Consider the following 23,965-nt stretch of genomic DNA (forward strand, 5'->3'; position numbering starts at 1 on the left):
CTGCTAATGGGTGGGGTTGTGTTCCTGTCTTGCTAGTTGTTCGGCATAGGGTGTCCAGCACTGGAGCTTGCTGGTCATTGAGTGGAGCTGGGTCTCTAGTGCTGAGATGGAGATCTCTGGGAGAGCTTTCACCATTTGATATTACGTGGAGCCGGGAGGTCTGTGGTGGACCAATGTCCTGAACTCGACTTTCTCACCTCAGAGGCACAGGCCTGACACCCAGCCGGAGCACCAAGACCCTTTCAGCCACACGGCTTTTGGGAAGTCTGAGGTCTTCTGCCAGCATTCATTAGGTGTTCTGTAGGAGTTGTTCCACATGTAGATGTATTTCTGATGTATTTGTGGGGAGGAAAGTGATCTCCATGTCTTACTCTTCCACCATCTTGAAGGTCTCCCCAGCACAACAATTTTTTTAGTTCATTTGTCAATATTTAGGTAATTTCAATATGAATATAGTCTCTGCAGCTATTCTATTCCTAGATAAACACCCAAGAGAAATTCTAGCTCATGGACAGAGGGAGCTGTGTGTAAGAATAGTCATAGCAGCACTATTTGTAACAGAATAAAAGAAAACAACTAGATTTCCATCAACTGGAAAATGAGTATTTCTTATTATATCTCTACAGTGGAAAGCTTAACAGTAGTTTGAATGAATTGTAGAGCAAAACTTATCAATAAATCACAAAACTATAGGATTGAGTGAACAAACTGAGTTTCAAAAAATGGTCTGTACATTATGACATTTAATGATTTTTGAACACTTGGGAAGATAATCTATATAATTTTTATAAACATAAAGTTGTAGTAAAAATGACATGACTGTAAAATGATCAACAGTGAATCATTAAAGGTGTTTTGTGGTGAGAAACAAGGGAGGGAAATCAGATTAGAAAAAAAATTTAGGGGAACATCAGTTATGTCTGTAATTTAATTTTAAAGTTGGGTGATGTGTGCACAGGTGTTTATCATATTGTTTTGTATTCTTTCTGAATTGTTGAAATATTTTACAATGAAATATATGAGACAAAAGGTAGTATACATTATTCTAAATCTTTGTGATGTATAGAGTTAATAAAGCAAGTATCAGCTATAAGATAATATTTATTATATTAATAACAGATGTTATTAAATGGTGAGAACAGATAGAAGCTGGTCAGGGTAAAAAAAATTTTTTTTAAGCCTTCTGGATCTTCTTATAGACCCCAAACCAGTCACAGTCATTCACATAATGCCAAACCAGACAATACAGTTGGACATAGACACACCACATATGCACATACTGTTTCCGTTAAGATGAACATATACTGAAAGATAAATTGTCAGATCATAGAGCCCAGGTTACATGACGTGCTTGGACTTGTGGTCTTTCTGGAGCATCTTCTTTTGTTTGTGCAGAGTGCACACGGACAATACTATGAGGCATTGCAGTGCTTGCTGGTAATGAAATAACTTTGATAGAAGCCCCAGATTGCTCCATAACCTGACTTTCTCTGGCAGATTTAGGCATAGTGGTCAGGCTGGCAGAGTTAACAACGGACTGCTTGTGCTGTAGGAGAGAGAGGAATCCTAGGGAAAAGAGAAGCCAGGGGAGGTTGATGAAGGAAAAATGGAAAAGTCACAGAAGCACTTCCCTCCTTTTCAGCTATGAGACCCTGATCCAAAGCCCAGTGGTTCCCTTTGAACTGCGCCAAGCCATTCGGGAGGGGGATGCTTTAGCAGAAGAGACTGGAAGTGTACGCAGAATAGGTTAAATGCTGCTCAACTCAACAAAATTGAGGATTCTTTCTGAAAGAGGACATGCTTCTGAGTTAGGAAGTCCCAAGTCCAAATGAAATTTTAAAGACTTCTTAAGAGTCTCCAGTATTCATAGGCGGCCATTTAGCATCAGATATTGCTTCTCTCTGACCTCAGGCTGTCCTGGCAGGACACCGTGCCCCCAGGCTCACTGCCTCTCTCCACAAGGGTGAACATTCCCTATCAGCCACTCTCCTTAGTCTTGAAGTTAATGGCTATCTCGGCTCTGAAGTGGGGAGGGTGTGAAAGAGAGAAAAGGTGGAAATGAGGAGCTCCCTTGGAGGCAAGCACATTGAACATCTCACTCAGCCCGCACCACCAACACTGTCCTTGTAGGAACTGTCCTCAGAGTGTGAGTCCACTCTCAACGTTAGCCCTTTAGAATGTACGGGTTGACACATTTTCTTCCAGTCCCCTTTTGATCCTTTCCCTCTTCACTCTATCAGGCATGGATTGGTTCTTTTCACCCATCAAGGGCCCTGAAGACACTCACCAGAGACGATTAAGAAGAAAACGCTTAAGTAGGCAGTGAAAATGATCCAGGTGATCTTGTAACTAGAGTAGTACAGGGATTCACCTTGACTTATCATTTGTTGATACAGTAGGAGTGCACAGAGCAGAAGGATGCCTGATGTCCAGACAAAAGGAGAAAAAAAAAGTCCCTTCTGAGGAACCCTGGCTCTTCTACTCAAGTCTTAATCCAAGATATGCATGACTTCCAAACCTCCACCCCGTACACCTGCACCTTGTCCAAAGGCCAATCCCACTTCAGTGGTAGATCCAATTTGGAAGCTGCATAACTAAGGCAAAGAACTGGGAAGGCTGAGTTAGAGACTACAGGCTGGACCCACAAACCAAGTATGCCTCCAAACCTGTGTTAGGGAAGACAGAAAGTTACCTGTGAGGAAAGCTAGGCAGGCAGTCATAACGAGAATATGTTTAGTTTGAGGAATCATATAGGTGAATTCAAAACCCAGGAACAAGTTATGGAGGAAGGAAAGGTTGAGGACCAAAATCAGCATGTTCCTAACCACTTCCAGGCCACCTGTTGGAAAGCAGAAGCTGTATTGAGAGAAGGACAGATATTTTTTCTAGGCTCATTTCCACCTGGGGCCCACAAATCTCTAGGTAAACATGTGAATGAGGTGAAAGATTTGATTAAATAATAAAGAGTGGAGGTGGAGAAAGAAAGAGGTAGGGATCTTAAGCTGAAAGGGAGGCAGAACCAAAAGAAACTGTTCTCTATCTTGGTGTCTCTGCAAGCTTCTTTCTCTTCTATTTTCTCAAAATTGATTTCTTGCTAAACGCTCCCAATTCATCCTGTCTTCCTCTAGTGACAATGAGGTAGGAGATAGATGGGCCCCTGGGCCAGACAGCTGGTGTTTGTCAAGTGGAGTAAAACTGAAGCTTTGTTCTCACCCAGACACTCCAAGGACAAAGCTAGTGGCAGAAGCTGAGCTCTGCTAAAGTAAAGAAATAAGGTGCCCACTCCTGAGGTCAAGGAATACTTCCCTGTTTGCACATGCGCAGGAAGGCTCCTTGGGGGTCAAAGAGGGAGGGAGCGCCACCCCATAATATGTATGGACATGTACCCATAGACCTCTGCAGTGGGATCCATTTTAGAAAAGAGTTGCACACGCATCTTGGGGAGGGTCCTAAGACCAATCAGGTATGCAAAAAGAAACAAGGTAATTGGCCAAATGCAAACAAAAACCCGGAAGAACTGTCCTACATAAACGATTTAAATCACCTCTTCACTGCGCTCCTCATTCAGGATGCCCCCACTCCTCTCCAGGTGGGTATTTCTGCTTTAAATAAATAAATTGTTTCTCTGTGTGCTCTCCCATAAGTTGTGTTGTGTCTCTAATAATAAACTTCGTACCTGTTTTGCAGTTTTTGCCTCCTTGAAACATTTTTGGTTTCGAACGGGGTAAGAATCAGGGAAGTCTGCTTCTAGCCTCTAGCCCCTGGTGGACTGGTGGCTAGGTTCAATCCCTGGACAGGGAAATGAGATCCTTCTTCAAGACTACTATCCTTCCGAGAACAGCAGTATAACCTGTTTTCCTTGTTGCCAGTTACCTTTCTTTTATACCCTCACATTCTAGATATGCTGGTCATCCTGCTGCTACTGTCAAGACTTCTCAGAGATCAGCAATTAAGTCTGTGAGCTTCTAAACTTTTCTCCAAAACATGCAAATGATGAGATTTTGGAGTTGGCCTTGACTGTGTTGATTACAGAAGTGGGCACACTGCAACCACAGGTGGTTGCACTAGAGAATAATGGTGAGATGGATGGAAGTCAAGGAAGGAGGAACCCTCCCTCTGCACCCATCACTTTCCATAGTATAGCTCTGACCTTCTGGCCAAACAGGAGTACAACATATCCATGGACTGTGGCTTATCCTAGGTTTTTTTGGTTCCAACTTCAGTTCAGCCCATTCTTCTGTGATGATTCCTACTGCCAAGAAGACTAAGACCCAGGAGGAGAAGAACATGTTGGTGGCTTGGACCTTTCTGACCGATACATGCACCATTGTGAGTGGGGATTTCAAGCTGAGACCATCACCAATATCTCACATGCTTCTTCTCTGATTTGATTAGTCACAGGAATTAGGGCAAAATCTAGACTTTTAGTGATTGCTGAGGCGTTGGCAGTGGCAGAAGCTGAAGTAGCCTATGGAACAGAGAAGATAAATCACACCTCCATCTGGGCTGGCCTACTGTCACAGCTGGCAACTGCCATGGAATCATCTTGGTCTGACCCTTGACCCTGAGACCTAGTGCAGTGGAAGCACCAAGGGACCTAACGGTCCTGAGGAACCAGATACAGAGGAAGATAAGATGTCACATATAGAGAGAACTATCACATATAGGTATAACTGGAGGCCCTAAAAGAAGTTAGACATATATGACTAAAGATGTTAGAATTATATGTTCCAGGATTAATGAACATTAGACAGGTATCAGTGAAATACAGAAGGAATTCAAGATCATTGACGTGAGATGTCAGCTAGCTAGCATCACAAAAGGGAATGACCATTTAAAATTTGCGGTGTTTTGGAGAAACTTCGGTCCTCATTTGGGGAGCCTAAGTAAGTTTAGTTACGCAGGCATTTAGGAAATAGATGAGCACCGTGAAACCAAAAGAACTAGCCTGACACACTGAACCACTGCAGTCCAAAATCATTTATAAGGCACAGACAATTATTTCTTGTCAGAATTGCCTTTGTAACAGCAGAGAAAACATTTTCAGATTCTTTGAATAAGCAGCCATGGTGTGCACTGAGCTCAGAGTCAGAGGACTTGTACTAAAATCCAAAAAAAAACTTTTACTGAACTAAGATGAAAGGCACCTCCAAAAGCCTCTCTCTACATATTTCTTTGACCTCATTGCAGGCTGCTTTCCACGGGTCAAATTGGATTTCTTTCATTGCCTCAAACACACTATGCTGTCTTTCTTCCTCTGTACACATCTCGTTATATCTTATTGATCTTTTAAATTTTTTAAAAGAATGCTCAGTATATTTAATTTTACATTTATGCTGTCAGGGAGACTTTGTAATTAAGAAAATGGACTCAGAATCGTGACTTTAAATTCTGGCTTTACCACTGAGCAGCTTTGTGGTGTTAGAGGTAATAATGCATCCTACTGTTTAACGATTTCATAAAGGTTAAATGAGTTTAGAAATGTAAAGCACTTAAAAGAGTTCCTGGCACATAAATAATATATCAGCAGTTACCATAGTATTAATTTGGATTCCCTGGGAAAGAGATTCTGAAGCAGAGATTTGTATGTGGGGAGTTTACTAGGGAGTACATCCAGGAATCACACCTGTAAGTGTTTGAAGGAAGCAGGTTTGAGATGTGGCTGCAACAGAGGACACATTAGCCAACCCCACCAGGAGCTCTGGGTCTGGGGGCCATCCTTCAGCGTCATCCTGAGTGGAGCAGGAGAGCTCAGGTTGTCATGGAATGCAGGCTGCCCTGGGGTAGTATCTCCCTTCTGTCTCAAGGGCACTTCTGTACTACCTGTCAGGACCTGCAAGCCTCAGCAGTCAAAACTTCTGGTCGCTATGGGAATGAGCTCCCACTTTTCACCACTCCTATATTAGGGCCAGCTTGCTGTTAGGGCTGCCAACTGCCATGGAATCATCTATTGGTTTGACTCTTGACCCTTGGGGCCTAGTGCAGTGGAGGGACCAAGAGGGTATAGGCAGCACGCCATGACAACTTATATTATTATGTTCTCACATATTGATACTTTTGTTTCTACACAATAGATCCTTAAAAGTAGGATTCCTAGGCTGAAAGATTTATGTTTCTTTAAAATTTTAGTAGATAATGGCACTAAAGATACAAAGATGTAGCCAGGTTAGAGAAACTGACAGGGTGAGGGATTATTGAGATAACAGGTCAAAGAAGAAATCATATTTCTAGCTAGGGAAAACAGTAGTCAATGATGTCATTAAATAAGATGTAAAATATGGGAGCAAGCACAAGCCTGGTGAGAAAGAATTTAGCAAGTACTGGTTTTGATTAAGTTTAAGGTGCCTATAGGGCATACAGTAGACCACAGGTCCCAACCTTTTTGGCACCAAGAACTGGTTTCATGGAAGACAATTTTTCCACGGACCGGAGTGGGGGATGGTTTCGGGATGATTCAAGTGCATTACATTTATTGTGCACCTTATTTCTATTATTATTACATTGTAATATATAATGAAGTAATTATACAACTCACCATAATGCAGAATCAGTGGGAGCCCTGAGCTTGTTTTCCTGCACTGGATGGTCCCATCTGGGGGGGATGGGAAACAGTGACACCCGAAGTGTGTTGCTTATGTCCAGTCTACTCCGTAATCTCGTTTTGGTTGCTGTCACTGCAGAATACCCTGCTTCACAGAGATAGGAGGTTGGGAATGGAAGCAGGCTTTTCAGTGCTTGTGTGGCAATCTCAGGATATTCCACCTTGACTTTAATCCAGAACGTATGGAGATTTGAACTTGTCTCAAACATACTTTTAAGGCCACCGTCATTTGCAGTCTCAAGCAGTTGATCATCTTCTAGCATGGACAAAGTCGGTTCATCTGGCTTATTCACAAATGGGTTGAGGATCCATTCCTTCCCAGTTCAGGGATGTTTTGTGGTTGGGAAGTAATGCTCAAACTCTTTTGAAAGCTGAGATAGGTGATCATGCACCAGCTGGGAGAAAGAAGGCCCTGGCTCAGTCTCTTTCAAAATCTCTACTAATGTTGAAACATGTCAAAAATCCCAGTGTTCACTCATCGTCCCCATAATTCCAGTTTGGATTTGAATGCAGGCATGTTATCTGCCGACTTGAACACAGTTGTCGTTCTCCCCTCAAGTGACAGATTGAGTTCATTGAGCATGTTGAATATGTCACACAAGTAGGGAAGTTTTTTTTTTTTAACAACTTTATTGGAGTATAATTGCTTTACAAGGGCGTACTAGTTTCTGCTTTATAACAGAATGAATCAGCTATACATATACATATATCCCCATATCTCCTCCCTCTTGTGTCTCCCTCCCACCTTCCCTATCCCACCCATCTAGGTGGTCACAAAGCACTGAGCTGATCTCCCTGTGCTCTGCGGCTGCTTCCCACTAGCCATCTATTTTACATTTGGTAGTATGTATAAGTCCATGCCACTCTCTCACTCCATCCCAGCTTACCCTTCCGCATCCCTGTATCCTCAAGTCCATTCTCTACGTCTGCATCTTTATTCCTGTCCTGCCCCTAGGTTCTTCATAACCTTTTTTTTTTTTTTTTTTAGATTCCATATATATGTGTTAGCATACGGTATTTGTTTTTCTCTAACTGACTTCACTCTGTATGACAGACCGTAGGTCCATCCACCTCACTACAAATAACTCAATTTCATTTCTTTTTATGGCTGAGTAATATCCCATTGTATATATGTGCCACATCTTCTTTATCCATTCATCTGTCAATGGACACTTAGGTTGCTTCCACATCCTGGCTATTGTAAATAGAGCTGCAGTGAACATTATGGTACATGACTCTTTTTGAATTATGGTTTTCTCAGGGTATATGCCCAGTAGTGGGATTGCTGGGTCATATGGTAGTTCTATTTTTAGTTTTTTAAGGAACCTCCTTACAGTTCTCCATACTGGCCGTATCAATTTACGTTCCCACCAACAGTGCAGGAGGGTTCCCTTTTCTCCACACCCTCTCCAGCATTTATTGTTTGTAGATTTTTTGATGATGGCCATTCTGACTGGTGTGAGGTGATACCTCATTGTAGTTTTGATTTGCATTTCTCTAATGATTAGTGATGTTGAGCATCCTTTCATGTGTTTGTTGGCAATCTTTATATCTTCTTTGGAGAAATGTCTGTTTAGGTCTTCGGCCCATTTTTGGATTGGGTTGTTTGATTTTTGATAACTGAGCTGCATGAGCTGCTTGTAAATTTTGGAGATTAATCCTTTGTCAGTTGCTTCATTTGCAAATATTTTCTCCCATTCTGAGGGTTGTCTTTTTGTCTTGTTTATGGTTTCCTTTGCTGTGCAAAAGCTTTTAAATTTCATTAGGTTCCGTTTGTTTATTTTTGTTTTCAATTCCATTTCTCTAAGAGGTTGGTTAAAAAGGATCTTGCTGTGATTTATGTCATAGAGTATTCTGCCTATGTTTTCCTCTAAGAGTTTGATAGTGTCTGGCCTTACATTGAGGTCTTTAAACCATTTTGAGTTTATTTTTGTGTATGGTGTTAGGGAGTGTTCTAATTTCATTCTTTTACATGTAGCTGTCCAGTTTTCCCAAAACCACTTATTGAAGAGGCTGTCTTTTCTGCATTGTATATTCTTGCCTCCTTTATCCAAAATAAGGTGACCATATGTGCGTGGGTTTATCTCTGGGCTTTCTATCTTGTTCCATTGATCTATATTTCTGTTTTTGTGCCAGTACCATACTGGCTTGATTACTGTAGCTTTGTAGTATACTCTGAAGTCAGGGAGTCTGATTCCTCCAGCTCCGCTTTTCTTTCTCAAGATTGCTTTGGCTATTCGGGATCTTTTGTGTTTCCATACAAATTGTGAAATTTTTTGTTCTAGTTCTGTGAAAAATGCCATTGGTAGTTTGATAGGGATTGCATTGAATCTGTAGATTGCTTCAGGTAGTATAGTCATTTTTACAATGTTGATTCTTCCAATCCAAGAACATGGTATGTCTCTTCATCTGTTTGTACCATCATTAATTTCTTTCATCAGTGTCTTATAGCTTTCTGCATACAGGTCTTTTGTCTCCTTAGGTAGGTTTATTCCTAGGTAATTTATTCTTTTTGTTACAATGGTAAATGGGAGTGTTTCCTTAATTTCTCTTTCCGATTTTTCATCATTAGTGTATAGGAATGCAAGTGATTTCTGTGCATTCATTTTGTATCCTGCTACTTTACCAAATTCATTGATAGCTCTAGTAGTTTTCTGGTAGCATCTTTAAGATTCTGTATGTATAGTATCATGTCATCTGCAAACAGTGACAGCTTTACTTCTTCTTTTCCGATTTGGATTCCTTTTATTTCTTTTCCTTCTCTGATTGCCATGGCTAAAACTTCCAAAACTATGTAGAGTAATAGTGGTGAGAGTGGGCAACCTTGTCTTGTTCCTGATCTTAGTGGAAATGGTTTCAGTTTTTCGCCATTGAGGACGATGTTGGCTGTGGGTTTGACATATGTGGCCTTTATTATGTTGAGGAAAGTTCTCTCTATGCCTATATTCTGGAGGGTTTTTATCATAAATGAGTGTTGAATTTTGTCAAAAGCTTTTTTTCTGCATATATTGAGATGATCATATGGTTTTTATTCTTGAATTTGTTAATATGGTGTGTCTCATGACTGATTTGCATATATTGAAGAATCCTTGCATCCCTGGGATAAATCCCACTTGATCATGGTATATGATCCTTTTAATGTGTTGTTGGATTCTCTTTGCTACCAACTTATTAACCTTGAAGTGTCTGCCAGAGAGGCAGGAACCAGTAGGGATGCTCCCCCAGGACTGAGACACTGGCAGGAGTCATTTTTGTGATCTAAGGCTACCCTGCTAATGCTGGTGCTCGCTGGCATAATTTTGGAATTCTCTAATCTGCTAGCACCAGTGGACATGCCCCAGTGAGATCCCTGCCCACCAGTACCCTTTAGCAGCTGCAGCCAGGCTTTGAAGCTGCTCTGGGAGCCAGCCTGGCCCACAAGCACACTGCAGCCACTGCTGCAGCTGTGACCCTACCACAGCAGGGTGTGAACACAGCCCACATAGAGGATACTCTTTGAGCACCTGGCTCTGGTGACCAGGTGGGATTCTGCTTCTAAACCTCACAAAACATCTCCTAAATAAGGTCACTTCTTCAAGACTGGGAGAGATAGCTGATTTACATAATACATAGAAGAAAACACAAATAATTAGGCAAAATGAGGAGACAGAAGACTATGTTCCAATGTAAAGAACAAGATAAAACCTCAGAAAAAGAACTAAATGAAATGGAGATAAGCAACCTACCTGATAAAGTGCTCAAAATAGTGGTCAAAGAGATGCTCACTGAACTTGGGAGAATAGAGGAACACAGTGAGAACTTGAACAAAGAGAGAAAATATAAGAAAGTATCAAACCAGACTAAAAAATACACTAGAGGAGTTCAAGAAGGAGGAACTCAAAGAGGAGCTCATCAAAACTGGATGAGGTAGAAGAAGGAAGCAGCAAGCTGGAAGACAAAACAATGGAACTTACCCAAATAGAGCAGCAAAATGAAAAAAGAATTTAAAAAAGTGAAAATACCTAAAGGGACCTATGGGGCAACATCAGGCAGAATCCACTGAGCCCCACACGGTCTGGCCTCACCCCTCCCTCCCATCCCTGCCCCCTGGACACCCCAAGCTGTTGTTGCCCACCCACTCTTCCTGGCTGCTCCTCTGGCTGAGCCCTCCTCAGCCTTCACGTCGGAGAAGGTGCACCTCCCCCAGCTGTTCTCGATAAACCTCTGGATTTCCTTCACAGAACCCCCACCTTTCTGGTCACACTTAATTATGCCCTCTGTCTGTCAGGAGGCCAGGACTGAAGACCTTTTATAAGTCAAGTTTGTATTGAAGTATAAAGTGCATGTAGGAAAAAAAAACAAATTGCAAAAAAAAAAAATGCAGAATAACATTTGCATTATAGGATCCCAGAAATAGAAGAGATAAAGAGATAAAGAAAGGGCCAGAAAAATGATATGGGGAAATAGTGGAACATCTTCTAGGATAGATCACATGTTATGTTACAAAACAAATCTTAGTAAATTCAAGAAAGTTGAAATTATATCAAGCATTTTCTCCAATCAAAATGATATGAAACTAGAAATCAATCATAAGAAAAGAGAAAAACATGCAAATTAAACAACATGCTACTGAACAACCAGTGGGTCTTTGAAGAAATCAAAGGAGAAATAAAAAATACCTAGAGACATATGGAAAGAGAACAACAACACATCAAAATCTATAGGATGCAGGAAAAGCGGTTCTAAAAGAGAAGTTCATAGCAATACAGACCTACATCAAGAAATAAGAAAAATCCCAAATAAACAATCTAAACTTACACCTGAAGGAACTAGAAAAAGAAGAGCAAACAAGCCCAAAATTAGTGGAAAGAAGAAAATAATAAAGATCAGAGCATAAATAAATACAATAGAGACCAAAAAAAATTAATAGAAATTATCAATGACGCTAAGAGCATGTTCTTTGAAAAGATAAACAAAATTGATAAACCTTTAGCTAGACTGACCTAGAAGAAAAGAGAGAGGACTTAAATAAATATAATCAAAGATGAAAGAGAAGTTAGAACTGATACCACAGAAATACAAAGATTCATCAGAGACCATGAGGAGCAATTATACTGTAACAGATTGAACAACCTAGAAGAAATGGACAAATTCTTAGAAACATACAGACTTCCCAAGACTGAATCATGAAGCAATAGAAAATCTGAATAGACCAATTACTAGTAAAGGGTTTGAAACAGTAATGAAAAAGTCTCCCAACAAACAACGGCTCTGGAGCAGATGGCTTCACTGGTGATTTCTACGAGACATTCAAAGATTTAATACCTATCCTTCTCAAACTCTTCCAAAATTTAAAGAGGATGGGAACTTCCCAAGCACATTTTACAAAGCTAGCATTACCCTGATAACAAAATCAGGCAAGGACACTATAAAAAAAGAAAATTACAAGTCAATATCCTTGATAAACATAAATGCAAAACTCATCAAAAATATCAGCAAACTGAATCCAGTAATGCATTAAAAGGATCATACACCACAACCAAGTGGGATTTACTCCAAGGATGTAAGGGTGGTTCAACATTTGCAATCAGTCAATGTGATACATCTATCACATTAACAAAATCAAGGATAAAAACCATGTTATCATTTCAATAGATGCAAAAAAATTATTTGGCAATATTTAACTACTGTGTATTGTAAAAACTCTCAGCAAAGTGGGTATAGAGGGAATGTACCTCAGTATAATAAAGCAAAAACAACAAATGGGACTACATCAAACCAAAAAGTTTCTCCACAGCAAAGGAAACCATCATGAAAACAGAAAGACAACCTACTGATTGAGAGAAGATATTTGCAAATTATATATCTAATATGCAGTCAGTATGCAAAACATATAAAGAACTCATACAGTTCAACAACAACAACAAAAACAACCCAATTAAAAAATCGACAGAGAATCTGAATAGACATTTTTCCAAAGTAGACATAAGATGGCTAACAGGCACATGAAAAGATGTTCAGCATCACTAATTATTAAGGAAATGAAAATCAAAACCACAATGAAATCTTACTTTATACCTGTTAGTATGGTTATTATTGAAAAGACAAGAAATAACCAAAGTTGGAGAGAATGTAGGGAAAAAGGAACCCTCATACACTGTTGGTGAGACTATAAATTGGTGCAGTAACTATGGAAAGCAGTATGGAGATGCCTGAAAAAATTAAGACTAGAACTATTATATGACCTAGGTATTCCACTCTCGGTATTTATCCAAAGAACACAAAAACTAATTCGAAAAGCTATATGCACTCTTATGGTCATTGAAGCATTATTTAAAATGGCTTAGATATGGAAACAACCTAAGTATCCATCAATGGATAAATGGATAATGAAATTATTCATATATATATATATACATATGCCATAAAAAATGAAATCCTGTCATTTGCAACAACAAGGATGATCTTTGAAGGTATTATGCTGAGTGAAATAAGTCAGATGGAGAAAGATGTATATGATTTCACTTGTACGTGAAATCTAAAAAAAAAAAAATGAAAAAATTAACCAACAAAATAAAACAACACCAAGCTCATAGATACAGAAAATGGATTAGTGGTTACAGGAGGGGAAGGGGCTTGGGGGTTGGGTGAAATGGTGAAGGGGTTCAACTGTATGGTGATGCATGGTAACTTGACTAGTGGTGGTGATCACTTTGTAATGTATACAGATGTTGAACAATAATGCTGTACACTTAACACATATAATAACTTAAAAGAAGAAATGAGAAGTGGGAAATGAGGGGCAGCTTGTAAAGACACTTTTTATAAGTGTTAAGCTGTAAAAGAGAAGGAACAGAGAGTTGTATCTACAGAGGACTTTGTAGAGTTGAGGTGGGTATTTTTGTGTTGTATCTCTTTAAAATTTCAGGATGGGAGAGATTTGAGGATGTTGTAATACTAATAGGAAAGTGCCAGCAGAGGAGGGTGAGGATACTGGGGGAGAAAAGGGTAGGTTACTGAGAAGGGTATTTGAGGAAGTGAGAGGATGAGCTCTAGAGCAGCAGTGGAGGGACTAGCCTTTAACAGGACAAGTATTAGGGCATTCTCCCACTCCTGCCAGGATGTGGAGGAAAAGTGATGGAAGTAGATTTTAGGTCATAGGCTGAGAGGCAGGTTTTTAGAGTTCTGTGTGATAGTTTTTCTGTAGCTTTAATGAAAGCAACAGCAAGATTAGCTAATGAGTATGAGACTAGAAGTGGTAGAGTGGAGAATTTGAGGAAAGAGTTTGGAATATCCCTGTGGACAATTGAAGAATGAAACACCCAGGGAGAAGTTGAGATTACCCAGCAGAGTAATGCTAGTGGTTTTTATTAATTAATTAGCAACTACCATCTGTAGGGAGGCGTTAGTGACCTTCCAGGCACTTTACATTCTAGGCACTGTTGTCTCCAATTTACAGAGAAGGCTGAAATGCCCATTAGTTTAATACATTTTGAGTGTTAATAGCGCCTAGATTCAAACTAAGACCGTTGAAATTCACAGCCTTAGATATTTTTTTTTCCATTGGAGTAGAACTGTTTTTCTGATCACAGTTTTTCTTGCCTACTAATTTTCTAAGTCGCTCTAAGTACATCATTCCATATGATAGTTAGCCAGATGCGAGATGCTTTCTATGAAAATTGCATTGTCTTTAAGCAATTTTTATACCATCAGGTTTGGACACTAGGCTACTCTTTGAGGTAGACTGTTGACAGCTTCCATTATATCTGCTTTCTTTCGAAATTTTGATAATTAAAATCCAAGCTATATTTGCGTAGAATTTTTAAATATACCTGAAGTTTTAAGGCCCATTTAAACAGGACTGGATAAGACTTAAACAGCACCATCATGTGGGTTCTTTAGTGCCCTGTATCTTTCCCTTGTTGCTGAATGTTTCAGTGCAGCACCCCTAGAGTCGGTACGTCACCTAAGTGACCTGCATTGTCACAGAGAAAGTGCATGTGTCCTAGGGGAAAAGACTGAAATGGGGATCTTGGTGGGATCTGCTTAGCACTGGGCTCTCGCTACATCCTGTCTCTGAATTCAGACCTGTCTCTCTCAGGTATGCTAAGGGGTCATTAGTGCCATAATTTCCCATCCTCTTTTTTCTCCCCCAAAGTCTTTGAAGATAATCATCTTATGCAGTTGATTTCCCTCCAAAAGGCAGACGGTTCCTGGGATCTGAATGAAGGTCTGGCCTTGGTCCTGGGTATGAAGTTGGAAGACATACTGGCTGCACTCCCTGACAAGGTGAGATTCAGAGAAATAAAAAGAGTATGTATATTTTTGAGGGGTTGAGGTGAGTAATGAGAATTGGGGTGATGACTCACCTCAGGAAGGAGAACATAAGAGGCCATAGACTAAATTAATTTCTAATAAATAGAGGTTGAAGATTTTCCTGGCTATTTTAGAGCAGAAAGAACAAGGAATTGGTCTATTAGTAGAAGTTGATGGTTTAGAGTTGATGGATGACAAAGGGAAAGCAAAAATCCTCTTCTATTTTAACTACATTCTCTGCCAGTCATCTTAGTTATAATTACTAATATTTATTGAGCAGTGACTCTGTGCCAGGCACTGTGCTATGCACTTAACATTCGTGATCTTATTTATTCATCAAGCAGTTAAATATGGTAAATCCTACTCATGTTGTTATTAATAGATGAAGAAACTGAAGTCCAGAGAAGTATGATAATGTCTCTGAGTTTACTCAGCTAGTCAGTGGCAGAGCTGGATTCAATCTAGGACTGTCTGTCTTCAGAACCCGCATTCTTGCTACTCTTTATATTGAAAGGAATGGTCCAGAAATGAACACAATTTCACTGAAGTCAGGATAGGTGAAGTATTAATAGGGACAACCTAGTTATTTCAAATGTGTTCAAGTATGCTGATGAGGACAAATTACATTCAGGAATTTCAAGGCAACTTACTAAATCTTCTAATTGAGAAATTGTTGAATATGAGACAAATGCCAGAAGCCTGAAGGACAGCTGTCATTCTGAATTTTCAAAATGTGGAAGGTGATTAAATAAACTTCAGATATCCTGTACCTGCACCATCTCCTACAGTTTCCACTAGTCACATGTGGCTACTGAGCACTTGAAATGTGACAAATGCAAATGAGGAATTAAATTTTTCATTGAATTGAGGTGTGAAATACAAACTGATTTCAAAGACAACATAAAAAATGTAAACCATTTCATCAATAATTATTTTTATATTGATTACATGTTAAAATAATATTTTGAATATATTAGGTTAAATATATTAGTAAAATAATAGTACCTCTTTATTTTTACATTTTTACATGTGGCTGCTAGGGCATTTAAAATTATATATGTGTCTAGCATTATATTTCTATTGAAAAATATTATTCTAGAACAAATAATCAAAGGGATAATTTACAAATAAGTGGAAGAAGATATGAGAATCACAAAGTTCTAACTTGGTTTCATTGAGAACAAGACATGTCAGACTAACATTTCCTTCCATGACATGGTAACTGGACCAATAAATCAAGGGAATGAAGAGTCCTTCAATAAGGAATTTGAATGTTTTAATGATGAGCTTATGGACTGAGTACAAACTAAATGAAAACCTATAACACTGAATAAGAAATTCAAACTGGAAACAGATTTTTAAGCTCACCAGCCTCTGAATTCTCTGAAGGTCCATATTTTCAGTGAAGATGGAGACCAATGCTTTCCTATTTGTGTAAGACACAACTGGGAGAGCAGATTATTAGACCAGAAAATGAGGATCCCAAATTCTCAACTACACAAGTAGAGGATAGAAGCAGAATAACGTAAGAGCTATTGTACATGAAAATCAGAGATTTTAGATGACCACAAACTTAGTGTGAATCAGCATATTGGAGACATGATTAGCGGAGGGCAACAGGATTGTCAGAAGCTATATGTATGAGGTATTTGGGGGCTGTGGTCATAGAATTTTTTAAGTACATTTATTTACCTCCAGACGTGACCATTTAAGGAGATATAGTTTAAAAATCACTGTGATGTTTGTTTCTAGACTAAGAGAACAAGCATGGGGATTCTTACTGCTTTGACATAAACAGTCCTCTTAAGGAAGAAAGAAAGGAGCTGAGAATTTTGGTCTGAAACAGGACTACTCAGAGCAGACATGATAGCTGTTTCCAAATCTTAAAAGTCATGATATAAAAGAGGAATTTCTCTTGATCTGTTGACTCAGATTTCAATATAAAAAAATTGAAGTTGGGAGCTGTGGGTGAAAACCCATGAGAGGCTGTTCTGTGTTCTGTGGCTGAGACTTTCTGTTGAGCAGTATAAACAATGTGATTCAAATCAGAGCATTTGGCCTCCAGTCCCAGCTCTGTCATTTGGTAGAAAGCTGACTTTGGGCAAATAATTTCACTTTTGTACAAATCAGTTTTCTCTCTAAAAAATGTGATTATTGATAATTTGTCATGTTTTTGTTTGTTTTGGTGAGGGTTCAAATAAGAATACCTGGAGATACTTTATAAAATATAAAGCAATTATGCATCTGCATGTGCTTCTCATATCATTGCTGGGTAATCCTCGTTGGGGATGCTTTAGGAGCTTTAAGCACTGTCCTGGTGGTTTCACTGGATTCAAAACTTAAGATCTTTCTATCCTAAGATAACAGTGGATTGCTGCCCTAAGGTTCAAGGCCTGTTAGATAAGTTAGCTGTTTGGGGCAGGTAAGTAAGGGGGGAGTGGAGCTTTTTACGCCCCCTTGAGGGGCTTTCTGCCAACCTGCGGGTCCCAGTTGCGTCTCTGTCTGTAGTACAGGATGCTGATTCCTTAAGCTGGGCCACAGTCCTGGTGGTGCTCTGGCTGCATGACAGTGGTAAGGACATGAAGTGTGAGTGGGAGCTTCTGGAACGGAAGGCCATGGCCTGGATTCACATCCATGCAGGTAGGAACACAGTCCTGAGACCCCCATCTCCTTCCCTCCTTAGGAAACTAACCATCATCCCAGGCACTGAGCCTCCAGGCCTGATAGAGAGTCACCAAGAGAGGGTCCCCATAATCTCCTCCCCTGACCATCCTGGTTCAGACCTTTCCTGCTCTCCCAGATAGTTCTTTCCTTGGGTGAAGGTGCAATCTGAAATTGGGGGAGCAAAGGAGGTGAGTGAAGAGGGAGAGTGACATGGGTAGGGAGTGTGAGCTGTGAGAAGGACGTGAAGTAACATTGATTGTCCTCATCATCTCAGTACTGTACTGAGTGTAAGACTGGACTTACTCCTTGGGTGTTTATCATCTCACTGCTGCTGAGTATTTCTGGGGCTGGAGAAAATTAAAGGGAATCTGGGCAGTAGGGAAAGAAAAGTCAGGGGTATTGAAGAAAGCTAAGCAGGGCTCATGGGAGATGATGAGGGAGGTTTAGGGGAGACTGGGAGAAGAGCCTGTCTCATCGCTGTCCCTCAGCTCTCATTCTTGTTTTCTGTTCATGACAGCTGCTGTCAGGCACGCGCTTGTGAAAGCCGCGATTGCTTTCATGAAATCATCTGCGATTGTGCCGTCTTTGCCCTTTGAAGATACCGTCCAGAAGAACAAGTGCCTCTTCTATGCTACTGTCCTTTCCTTTACCCTCTCTTCTGTTCTGATGTGTTTTTGTATTTTACACCTATCCTGTCAGCTTCTTCTCCTAAAAGTAGTGGACGCCCACCCCACCTTGCCTCTCTGTTCCAGGTTCCCTTTGGATTGCTCTTCCTTCCCCAGCCCATCCTCTCAGCCAAGTGTCAATGGTCCCAGAACCTGTTCCCTTTCTTGGAGGAGTTCAAATCATTCATAGGCAGTAACGTTCCACCTAGGTTTTCCAGAGTGACCACCTGAAAAACAGGTGACATGGACTCCAGACTAAAGGTTGCAGCACTGATGTTCAGAGAATGCCTGGATTAGAGAATTGTCTGCATTTTATTTGTCAGTTTATTTCTGTTCTCATATATTTATCAGGACCAGACTGGTGAGCTATGCAGTTTTCTGTGTTTACATAGGAGGAAGAGTTGGAGGGGAGGTAGAAAGCCCACACTGGGATGAATATAACCTTATATTAAGATCACAAAGAGGGAGACTAAAGGGGTCCACTGTGAGGGCTGGCACTGTTGGGGCCTTCTTGACTGATCCTGCTTGGGCTTTGCTACTACTTGCCTTTCCTCCCACTGCCTCAGGGACTTGGGTTGAGTTATACCTGATGGAGACATGTTTTTCCTTAATCATTAAACATCTTAGTAAGAGGGCAGTAATGGAATCCTTAGTCCTAGCCTGAACTCATGATGCTTCTAAGTCAGGATCTGACCTCGTATAATAAAGGAAAAAGCAAGTTGAAAGGCAGTTTTGCCTGAGACTTCAACCTAGACCACTCACCCCCTGAGGAAGAAAGGAGCTCCCCATATTTCTAAACCTTGTGTCCCATATACTCTATCCCAGTGGGCATGACCCTATGTGATGTGTTGTTTCCTAAAATACTATTGTATTGATATTAAAATGGCTAACTCTACACTGCACTTTGTTGTATCTGGTCTTTTATAGATTTACTCATTGAACCTGCATTGGTTTTATTATCCCTTCTTTTTCCACCCAGCTTTTTTGGTGCCTCCACTGTTCACTCTGTGTCCTTTCCCCATGTCTTCTGTTTTAGGCTGGTTTCCTGTCTTATATGAGGCAAGTAAAGGGCGCTGGTCAGAAAACCACTATTGGAATCCTGACCATACATTTCTTCTCTTTTTCTTTTTTTTTTTTAATTGAAGTATAGCTGATTTACAATGCTGTGCCAATCTCTGCTGTACAGCAAAGTGACTCAGTTCTACACATATAGACATTCTTTTTTTCATATTCTTTTCCATTGTGGTTTATCCCAGGATATTGAATATAGTTCCCTGTGCCGTACAGCGGGACCTTCTTGTTTATCCATCCTATATATAATAGTCATTTAAATAGTTATGTGATAAGGACAAATGATTTCACTCTCAGGGGCTTACAATTCCCATCTGTACAACTAAGGGATTAAACTAGAATTCTATTATTTCCCTTATCTTGAATACTCAAGAATTCTGAGCAGGACCTCAATATCTGTTCACTAAGGTAGAGGATGGCCCAGAGCTGAGTTCTGTTCAGCTGTTGCATGAACTGGCATTAGGAAGATTTGCCCAACTTGCACAGTGGCAACTGACCTCCCAAGACTTTCTTCCAAGTTTACTTACAGCTGAGCGTGACCTATGGAATAAGGATGTGGCATCACCTAGAAGCTTGTTAGAAATGCAGAATTTTAGGCAACCCCAAGAACTACAGTATCAAAATCTGTATTTTCAGAAGGTCTCCAAGTGATTTGTATGCACATTAAACTCAAAATGAGGGCTTAGTCTTTTCATAAAATAGGCTTTGTATCCAAGTTTGTCATCTAGATAGTCCCTAATGAGGTAATGACAGAAGAGACAGCTTCCTAAGGACCATAAAACTTAGAGAATTACCCTTTGCCCACAGAATGATGGCCCTTTACATTTATCATGCAGGGCGTTTATTATTACATTTATTGTTCACCTCCCCTTTTCTCACCCTCAGCTTCCAGACTTGGGGCTTAGGAACTTCTAAAGCAAAAAACAAGACAAAGAACAGTCTTAGTTTTGTCTTCTTTAAAACGCAGAATCAACTACAGTTTTAAAGTAGCATGGTTTTATTTTTCCATTTGCATTCTCATGCTGTAAAATGTTGTACCAACTATAAATTCCTCAGATCTAAACAAGTGTCTGTCTGCATAATCAACAAAGATATTTTGGCACCTGTACTGAAGCCCACTTTCAAGGCTGGTGCTTCATGTTTTAGGAAAATATAAAGCACCATCTGTACTTTCAGGGACTGATGATCTGGGCAAGAAGCCCAGGAGAGAAGCTGCTCTCATCTCCCATTGGTTATCCTCACCCTGCAGTTGTTTCCTGGCTGCTGCAGACTTGGCCACAAGAAGGAAGGCAGGTAACATCGCCTCAGGATTCTCCCACTCAGACTGAGCCCAGTGCCTTCAGTGCAGGGTACCCTGTTCTACATAGACTTACTATTAAACCCACTGCTGTTTTCCCCAAGTCTAATACAGTCATGCTGGGAATCATTCAGCATTTGCTGTTTCTCTCTGAACTCAGCCATTGCTTCCTTAAAAGCAGTCCATCTACTTGAAGTATCTGATTGACAAGAAGAAAAACTCCATGCAACACCCCCTATATTGTTCTTCCTTTCAGTTCTATCAGTTTTTGCCTCGTGTATTTTGATGTTCTCTTGTTAGATACATACACATTTAGAATTATATCTTCTTGGAGATTTGACCCTTTTATCATTATGTAATGCACACCTTTATCTCTGATTATTTTCCTTTTTCTGAAATCTGCTTTGTCTAAAATGAATATAGTTACTCCATCTTTCTTTTGATTAGTGTTAGCATGATATATATTTTTATTACTTTCCTTTTAACGTAAGTCTTTATAATTAAATTGGGTTTCTGGTGAGATACATATATATATATATATATATCTTAACCACTGGACCACCAGGGAAGTCCCTGGTACCCAATATTACATATACTTGGGTTTTGTGTTTTTAGCTACTCTGACCATCTTTAAATCTTAGTTGTTGCAGTACTGCCCTGGTGGTGCAGTGGTTAAGAATCCATCTGCCAATGCAGGGGACACAGGTTCGATCCCTGGTCCAGGAAGATCCCACATGCTGCAGAGCAACTAAGCCCGTGCACCATAACTCCTGAGCCTGTTCTCTAGAGCCCTCAAGCCACAGCTACTGAAGCCCGCGTGTCTAGAGCCCGTGCTGCACAATGAGAGAAGCCACTGCAATGAGAAACCCGCGCACTGCAACGAATTGTAGCCCCGTCTCACTGCAACTAGAGAAAGCCCGCGCACAGCAACGAAGACTCAACACAGCCAAAAATAAATAAATAAATAAATTTATAAAAGTAAATAAAAATAAAAGGCTTAGCAATTGAACCCTAGGGCATTCCAGCATTTAGAGGTCGGGATAATGTGGTAAAGAGGGATGGAAAGATAGAGCCAAGAATAAGTTTGTATCTGGAAGCCAAATAAGTAGTTAAAAAAGAATAGAGTGAACTACTGTGATACAAGGTTTGAATGTATCAGATAAAACGATGAATTAGAATTGATCACTGGATTTGGTAACATGGAATTTGTTGGTGACCTGAGAGAGTTGTTTTGGTGGAGAAGTTTGCAGTGGGATAAATAGAGAACTTAATTAAAAAGCAGACAGGTTGGTGAAGTGTTAATATCCCACAACTGTTTTGCTCTTGGACTCTTCCAGAAAACACATAGGTGTTACCTTTGAGATATTGGAAGGCAGGTTCATTATTCACACATCTGATAAATTGTTATTGAACACTTTTATGTATTGTGCTAAGTGTTAAAAAATACAATAGTTAATTGGAAAGATGTGATCCTAGCTTTCAGGGAAATTATTTGCTGGACTTATGAACAGGATGGTAATATAATGCTAAAAAAGTATTTAACCTACCCAGTCCAATTGGGAAGAGAAGGCTTCAAAGAGAAAATTATACATGAATTAGGACTTAAGTTATTTAGGCAAAGAAATGGGAGGCAAGCATTCCAAGCAAAAGTGTAAAGATGAGCATGAAGGTGTGAAATACTATGAAGAATTCTGGGAACTACAAGTAGTTTGAAATGCCATGAATTTATAGTAAAATGGCAGTGATAAAAGAGGTCAGAAAACTGAAGCATAGTTCTCTGTCTCTTTCCCATTTTAGTTATTGCATAAAATAATTTAAAATAATTGTCAAACAAGTTCATTATTATTAATAAGTAGATATCACATATTATTATAATTACTATTTGTGAAATCCCATGTTGGTATAATAATATATCTTATTTTTATATATTTTATAAATAATAAGCAATTGATATAATAACAAATATAGTCATTATTAATTGTATAGCTTTCCAGAAATCTGTTCTTTCGAAGGTGAATTTACTACTTAGTCCAGTGCATTAAAATAGAGTAGGACAGACTTGGTTACGGTTCTACCATATTTTTGGTACTAACTCTGGCAGATTTCCAAACTCTACTGCCCTCTTCTCCCTACTGGATCCCTTGGAACAATGTTTGTAGACCCAGCCCTGCCTCAGCTTTGAGGACCATTGCTGCCCTTTGAGAGGAAGCATTGAAGGTTTAAGCAACTGGGCCTCAGAACAGCTTTTCCTAGACCTCAGTTTCTATTCCCTTCCTGTTACGGTGCTCTTTCCTTGTGTCCGCAGCTCTGATAATAGGGTCTTACCCTTGTTGTCTGGGCTCATACCCCAATTTAGGTCACTTGGTCATGACCTTGGCCTTCCTGGACTGGGGTTCTGCTTATTCATTTGAATTCTCCTTCATGGAGTCCTGCATCCTGTCCCTGGATCCAAGTCCAGAGGATGTATGGATATATCTCTGTTATAAATAAATAAATAAATAAATAAATAAATAAATAAATAAATAAATAAATAAGTGTGTGTGTGTGTATATATATATATATGACACAGAGATACATCTCTCTAGGCATATGTTTTGTTTTCTTTTTCTTTTGTAGGGATGCTGTACTGCATCTTCTAGGATATCTGCTTGTTACTAAAAGTTTTACTCTTCCTGAACTTTGACCTACTTGTGCCATGGAAATGAAATACTGTAGTTTGCTTGACAGACTGTGCTATATCTCAAACCTGCTAGATTAGTGATCTCCCTGCTAGTACCTGGTCTGCTCCAACAGATACAAGGGTTGTTTCAATATTGTAGCCTGCTGAGTTACCTGAACCATATTCCAGAAGTTTACAGGCTTTGATAGTGGGAGTGGGGACCACATAGAAGCATGAGGAATCACTTAGGAATTAGTGATTACTGAGGACACCAAGTCACTCAAGAGAGTTTCCAGGGATTCAAGTTCCTGATATTTCTGTCATTCCCATCTCTCCCCAATAAAAATGCAGAAAATAAGTTTCATTCCTATGCTTATTACTTTAGCTCCTCCATTAAGTGGGTCACACCTCTTCCATAGAAACCATTAAATTGTTAGGAAGCCCAACAAGCAATTGAGCACTTTCCCACCAGAAGAAAAAAAACGGAAAAAGGGAAAGAAAGGAAGGAAGGGAAATAACAGCTTAAGAAATTTATCATCCAGTAAATAGCCATCATTCTACTCTTCCATTTGGTTCACAGTCCAACTCTTCCCCACTGAGTTTTTGCAGAGGAAAGAAGAAACTCACTTGGCCACTCACCCCAGACCCCAACCCTGCCAACAAATAATAAAGCACCTGTTACTGGACCAAGAATGCCTAGACTTAGCCCTGCT

General features: G+C 39.8%; 2 protein-coding genes across 2 annotated transcripts in view; one reads left to right on the forward strand and one right to left on the reverse strand.

Moving 5' to 3' along the window:
- Positions 1-49: 49 nt before the first annotated feature.
- Positions 50-23,965, reverse strand: part of TMEM225 (transmembrane protein 225) — a 193,825-nt gene continuing 169,909 nt past the window's right edge. The window contains exons 2-4 of the mRNA XM_082343943.1: positions 4,151-7,346; positions 2,642-2,839; positions 50-2,488 (exon numbers count right to left, since the gene is read on the reverse strand). Coding sequence (XP_082200069.1) covers positions 2,265-2,488; positions 2,642-2,839; positions 4,151-4,328 — 600 coding nt within the window. The 5' untranslated portion in view covers positions 4,329-7,346 and the 3' untranslated portion in view covers positions 50-2,264. The remainder of the gene's footprint in view (positions 2,489-2,641; positions 2,840-4,150; positions 7,347-23,965) is intronic.
- Positions 13,041-18,024, forward strand: VWA5A (von Willebrand factor A domain containing 5A; the record flags this gene model as incomplete). Its single annotated transcript, XM_082343944.1, has 4 exons — positions 13,041-13,053; positions 13,509-13,588; positions 14,702-14,869; positions 17,410-18,024. 4 exons carry the CDS (start codon positions 13,041-13,043, stop codon positions 17,698-17,700), a joined length of 552 nt encoding a protein of 183 aa, XP_082200070.1. The 3' UTR covers positions 17,701-18,024.

Source organism: Balaenoptera borealis (genome assembly GCF_965194805.1).
Source record: "Balaenoptera borealis genome assembly, chromosome: 11".
NCBI classification, from domain to species: domain Eukaryota; kingdom Metazoa; phylum Chordata; class Mammalia; order Artiodactyla; family Balaenopteridae; genus Balaenoptera; species Balaenoptera borealis.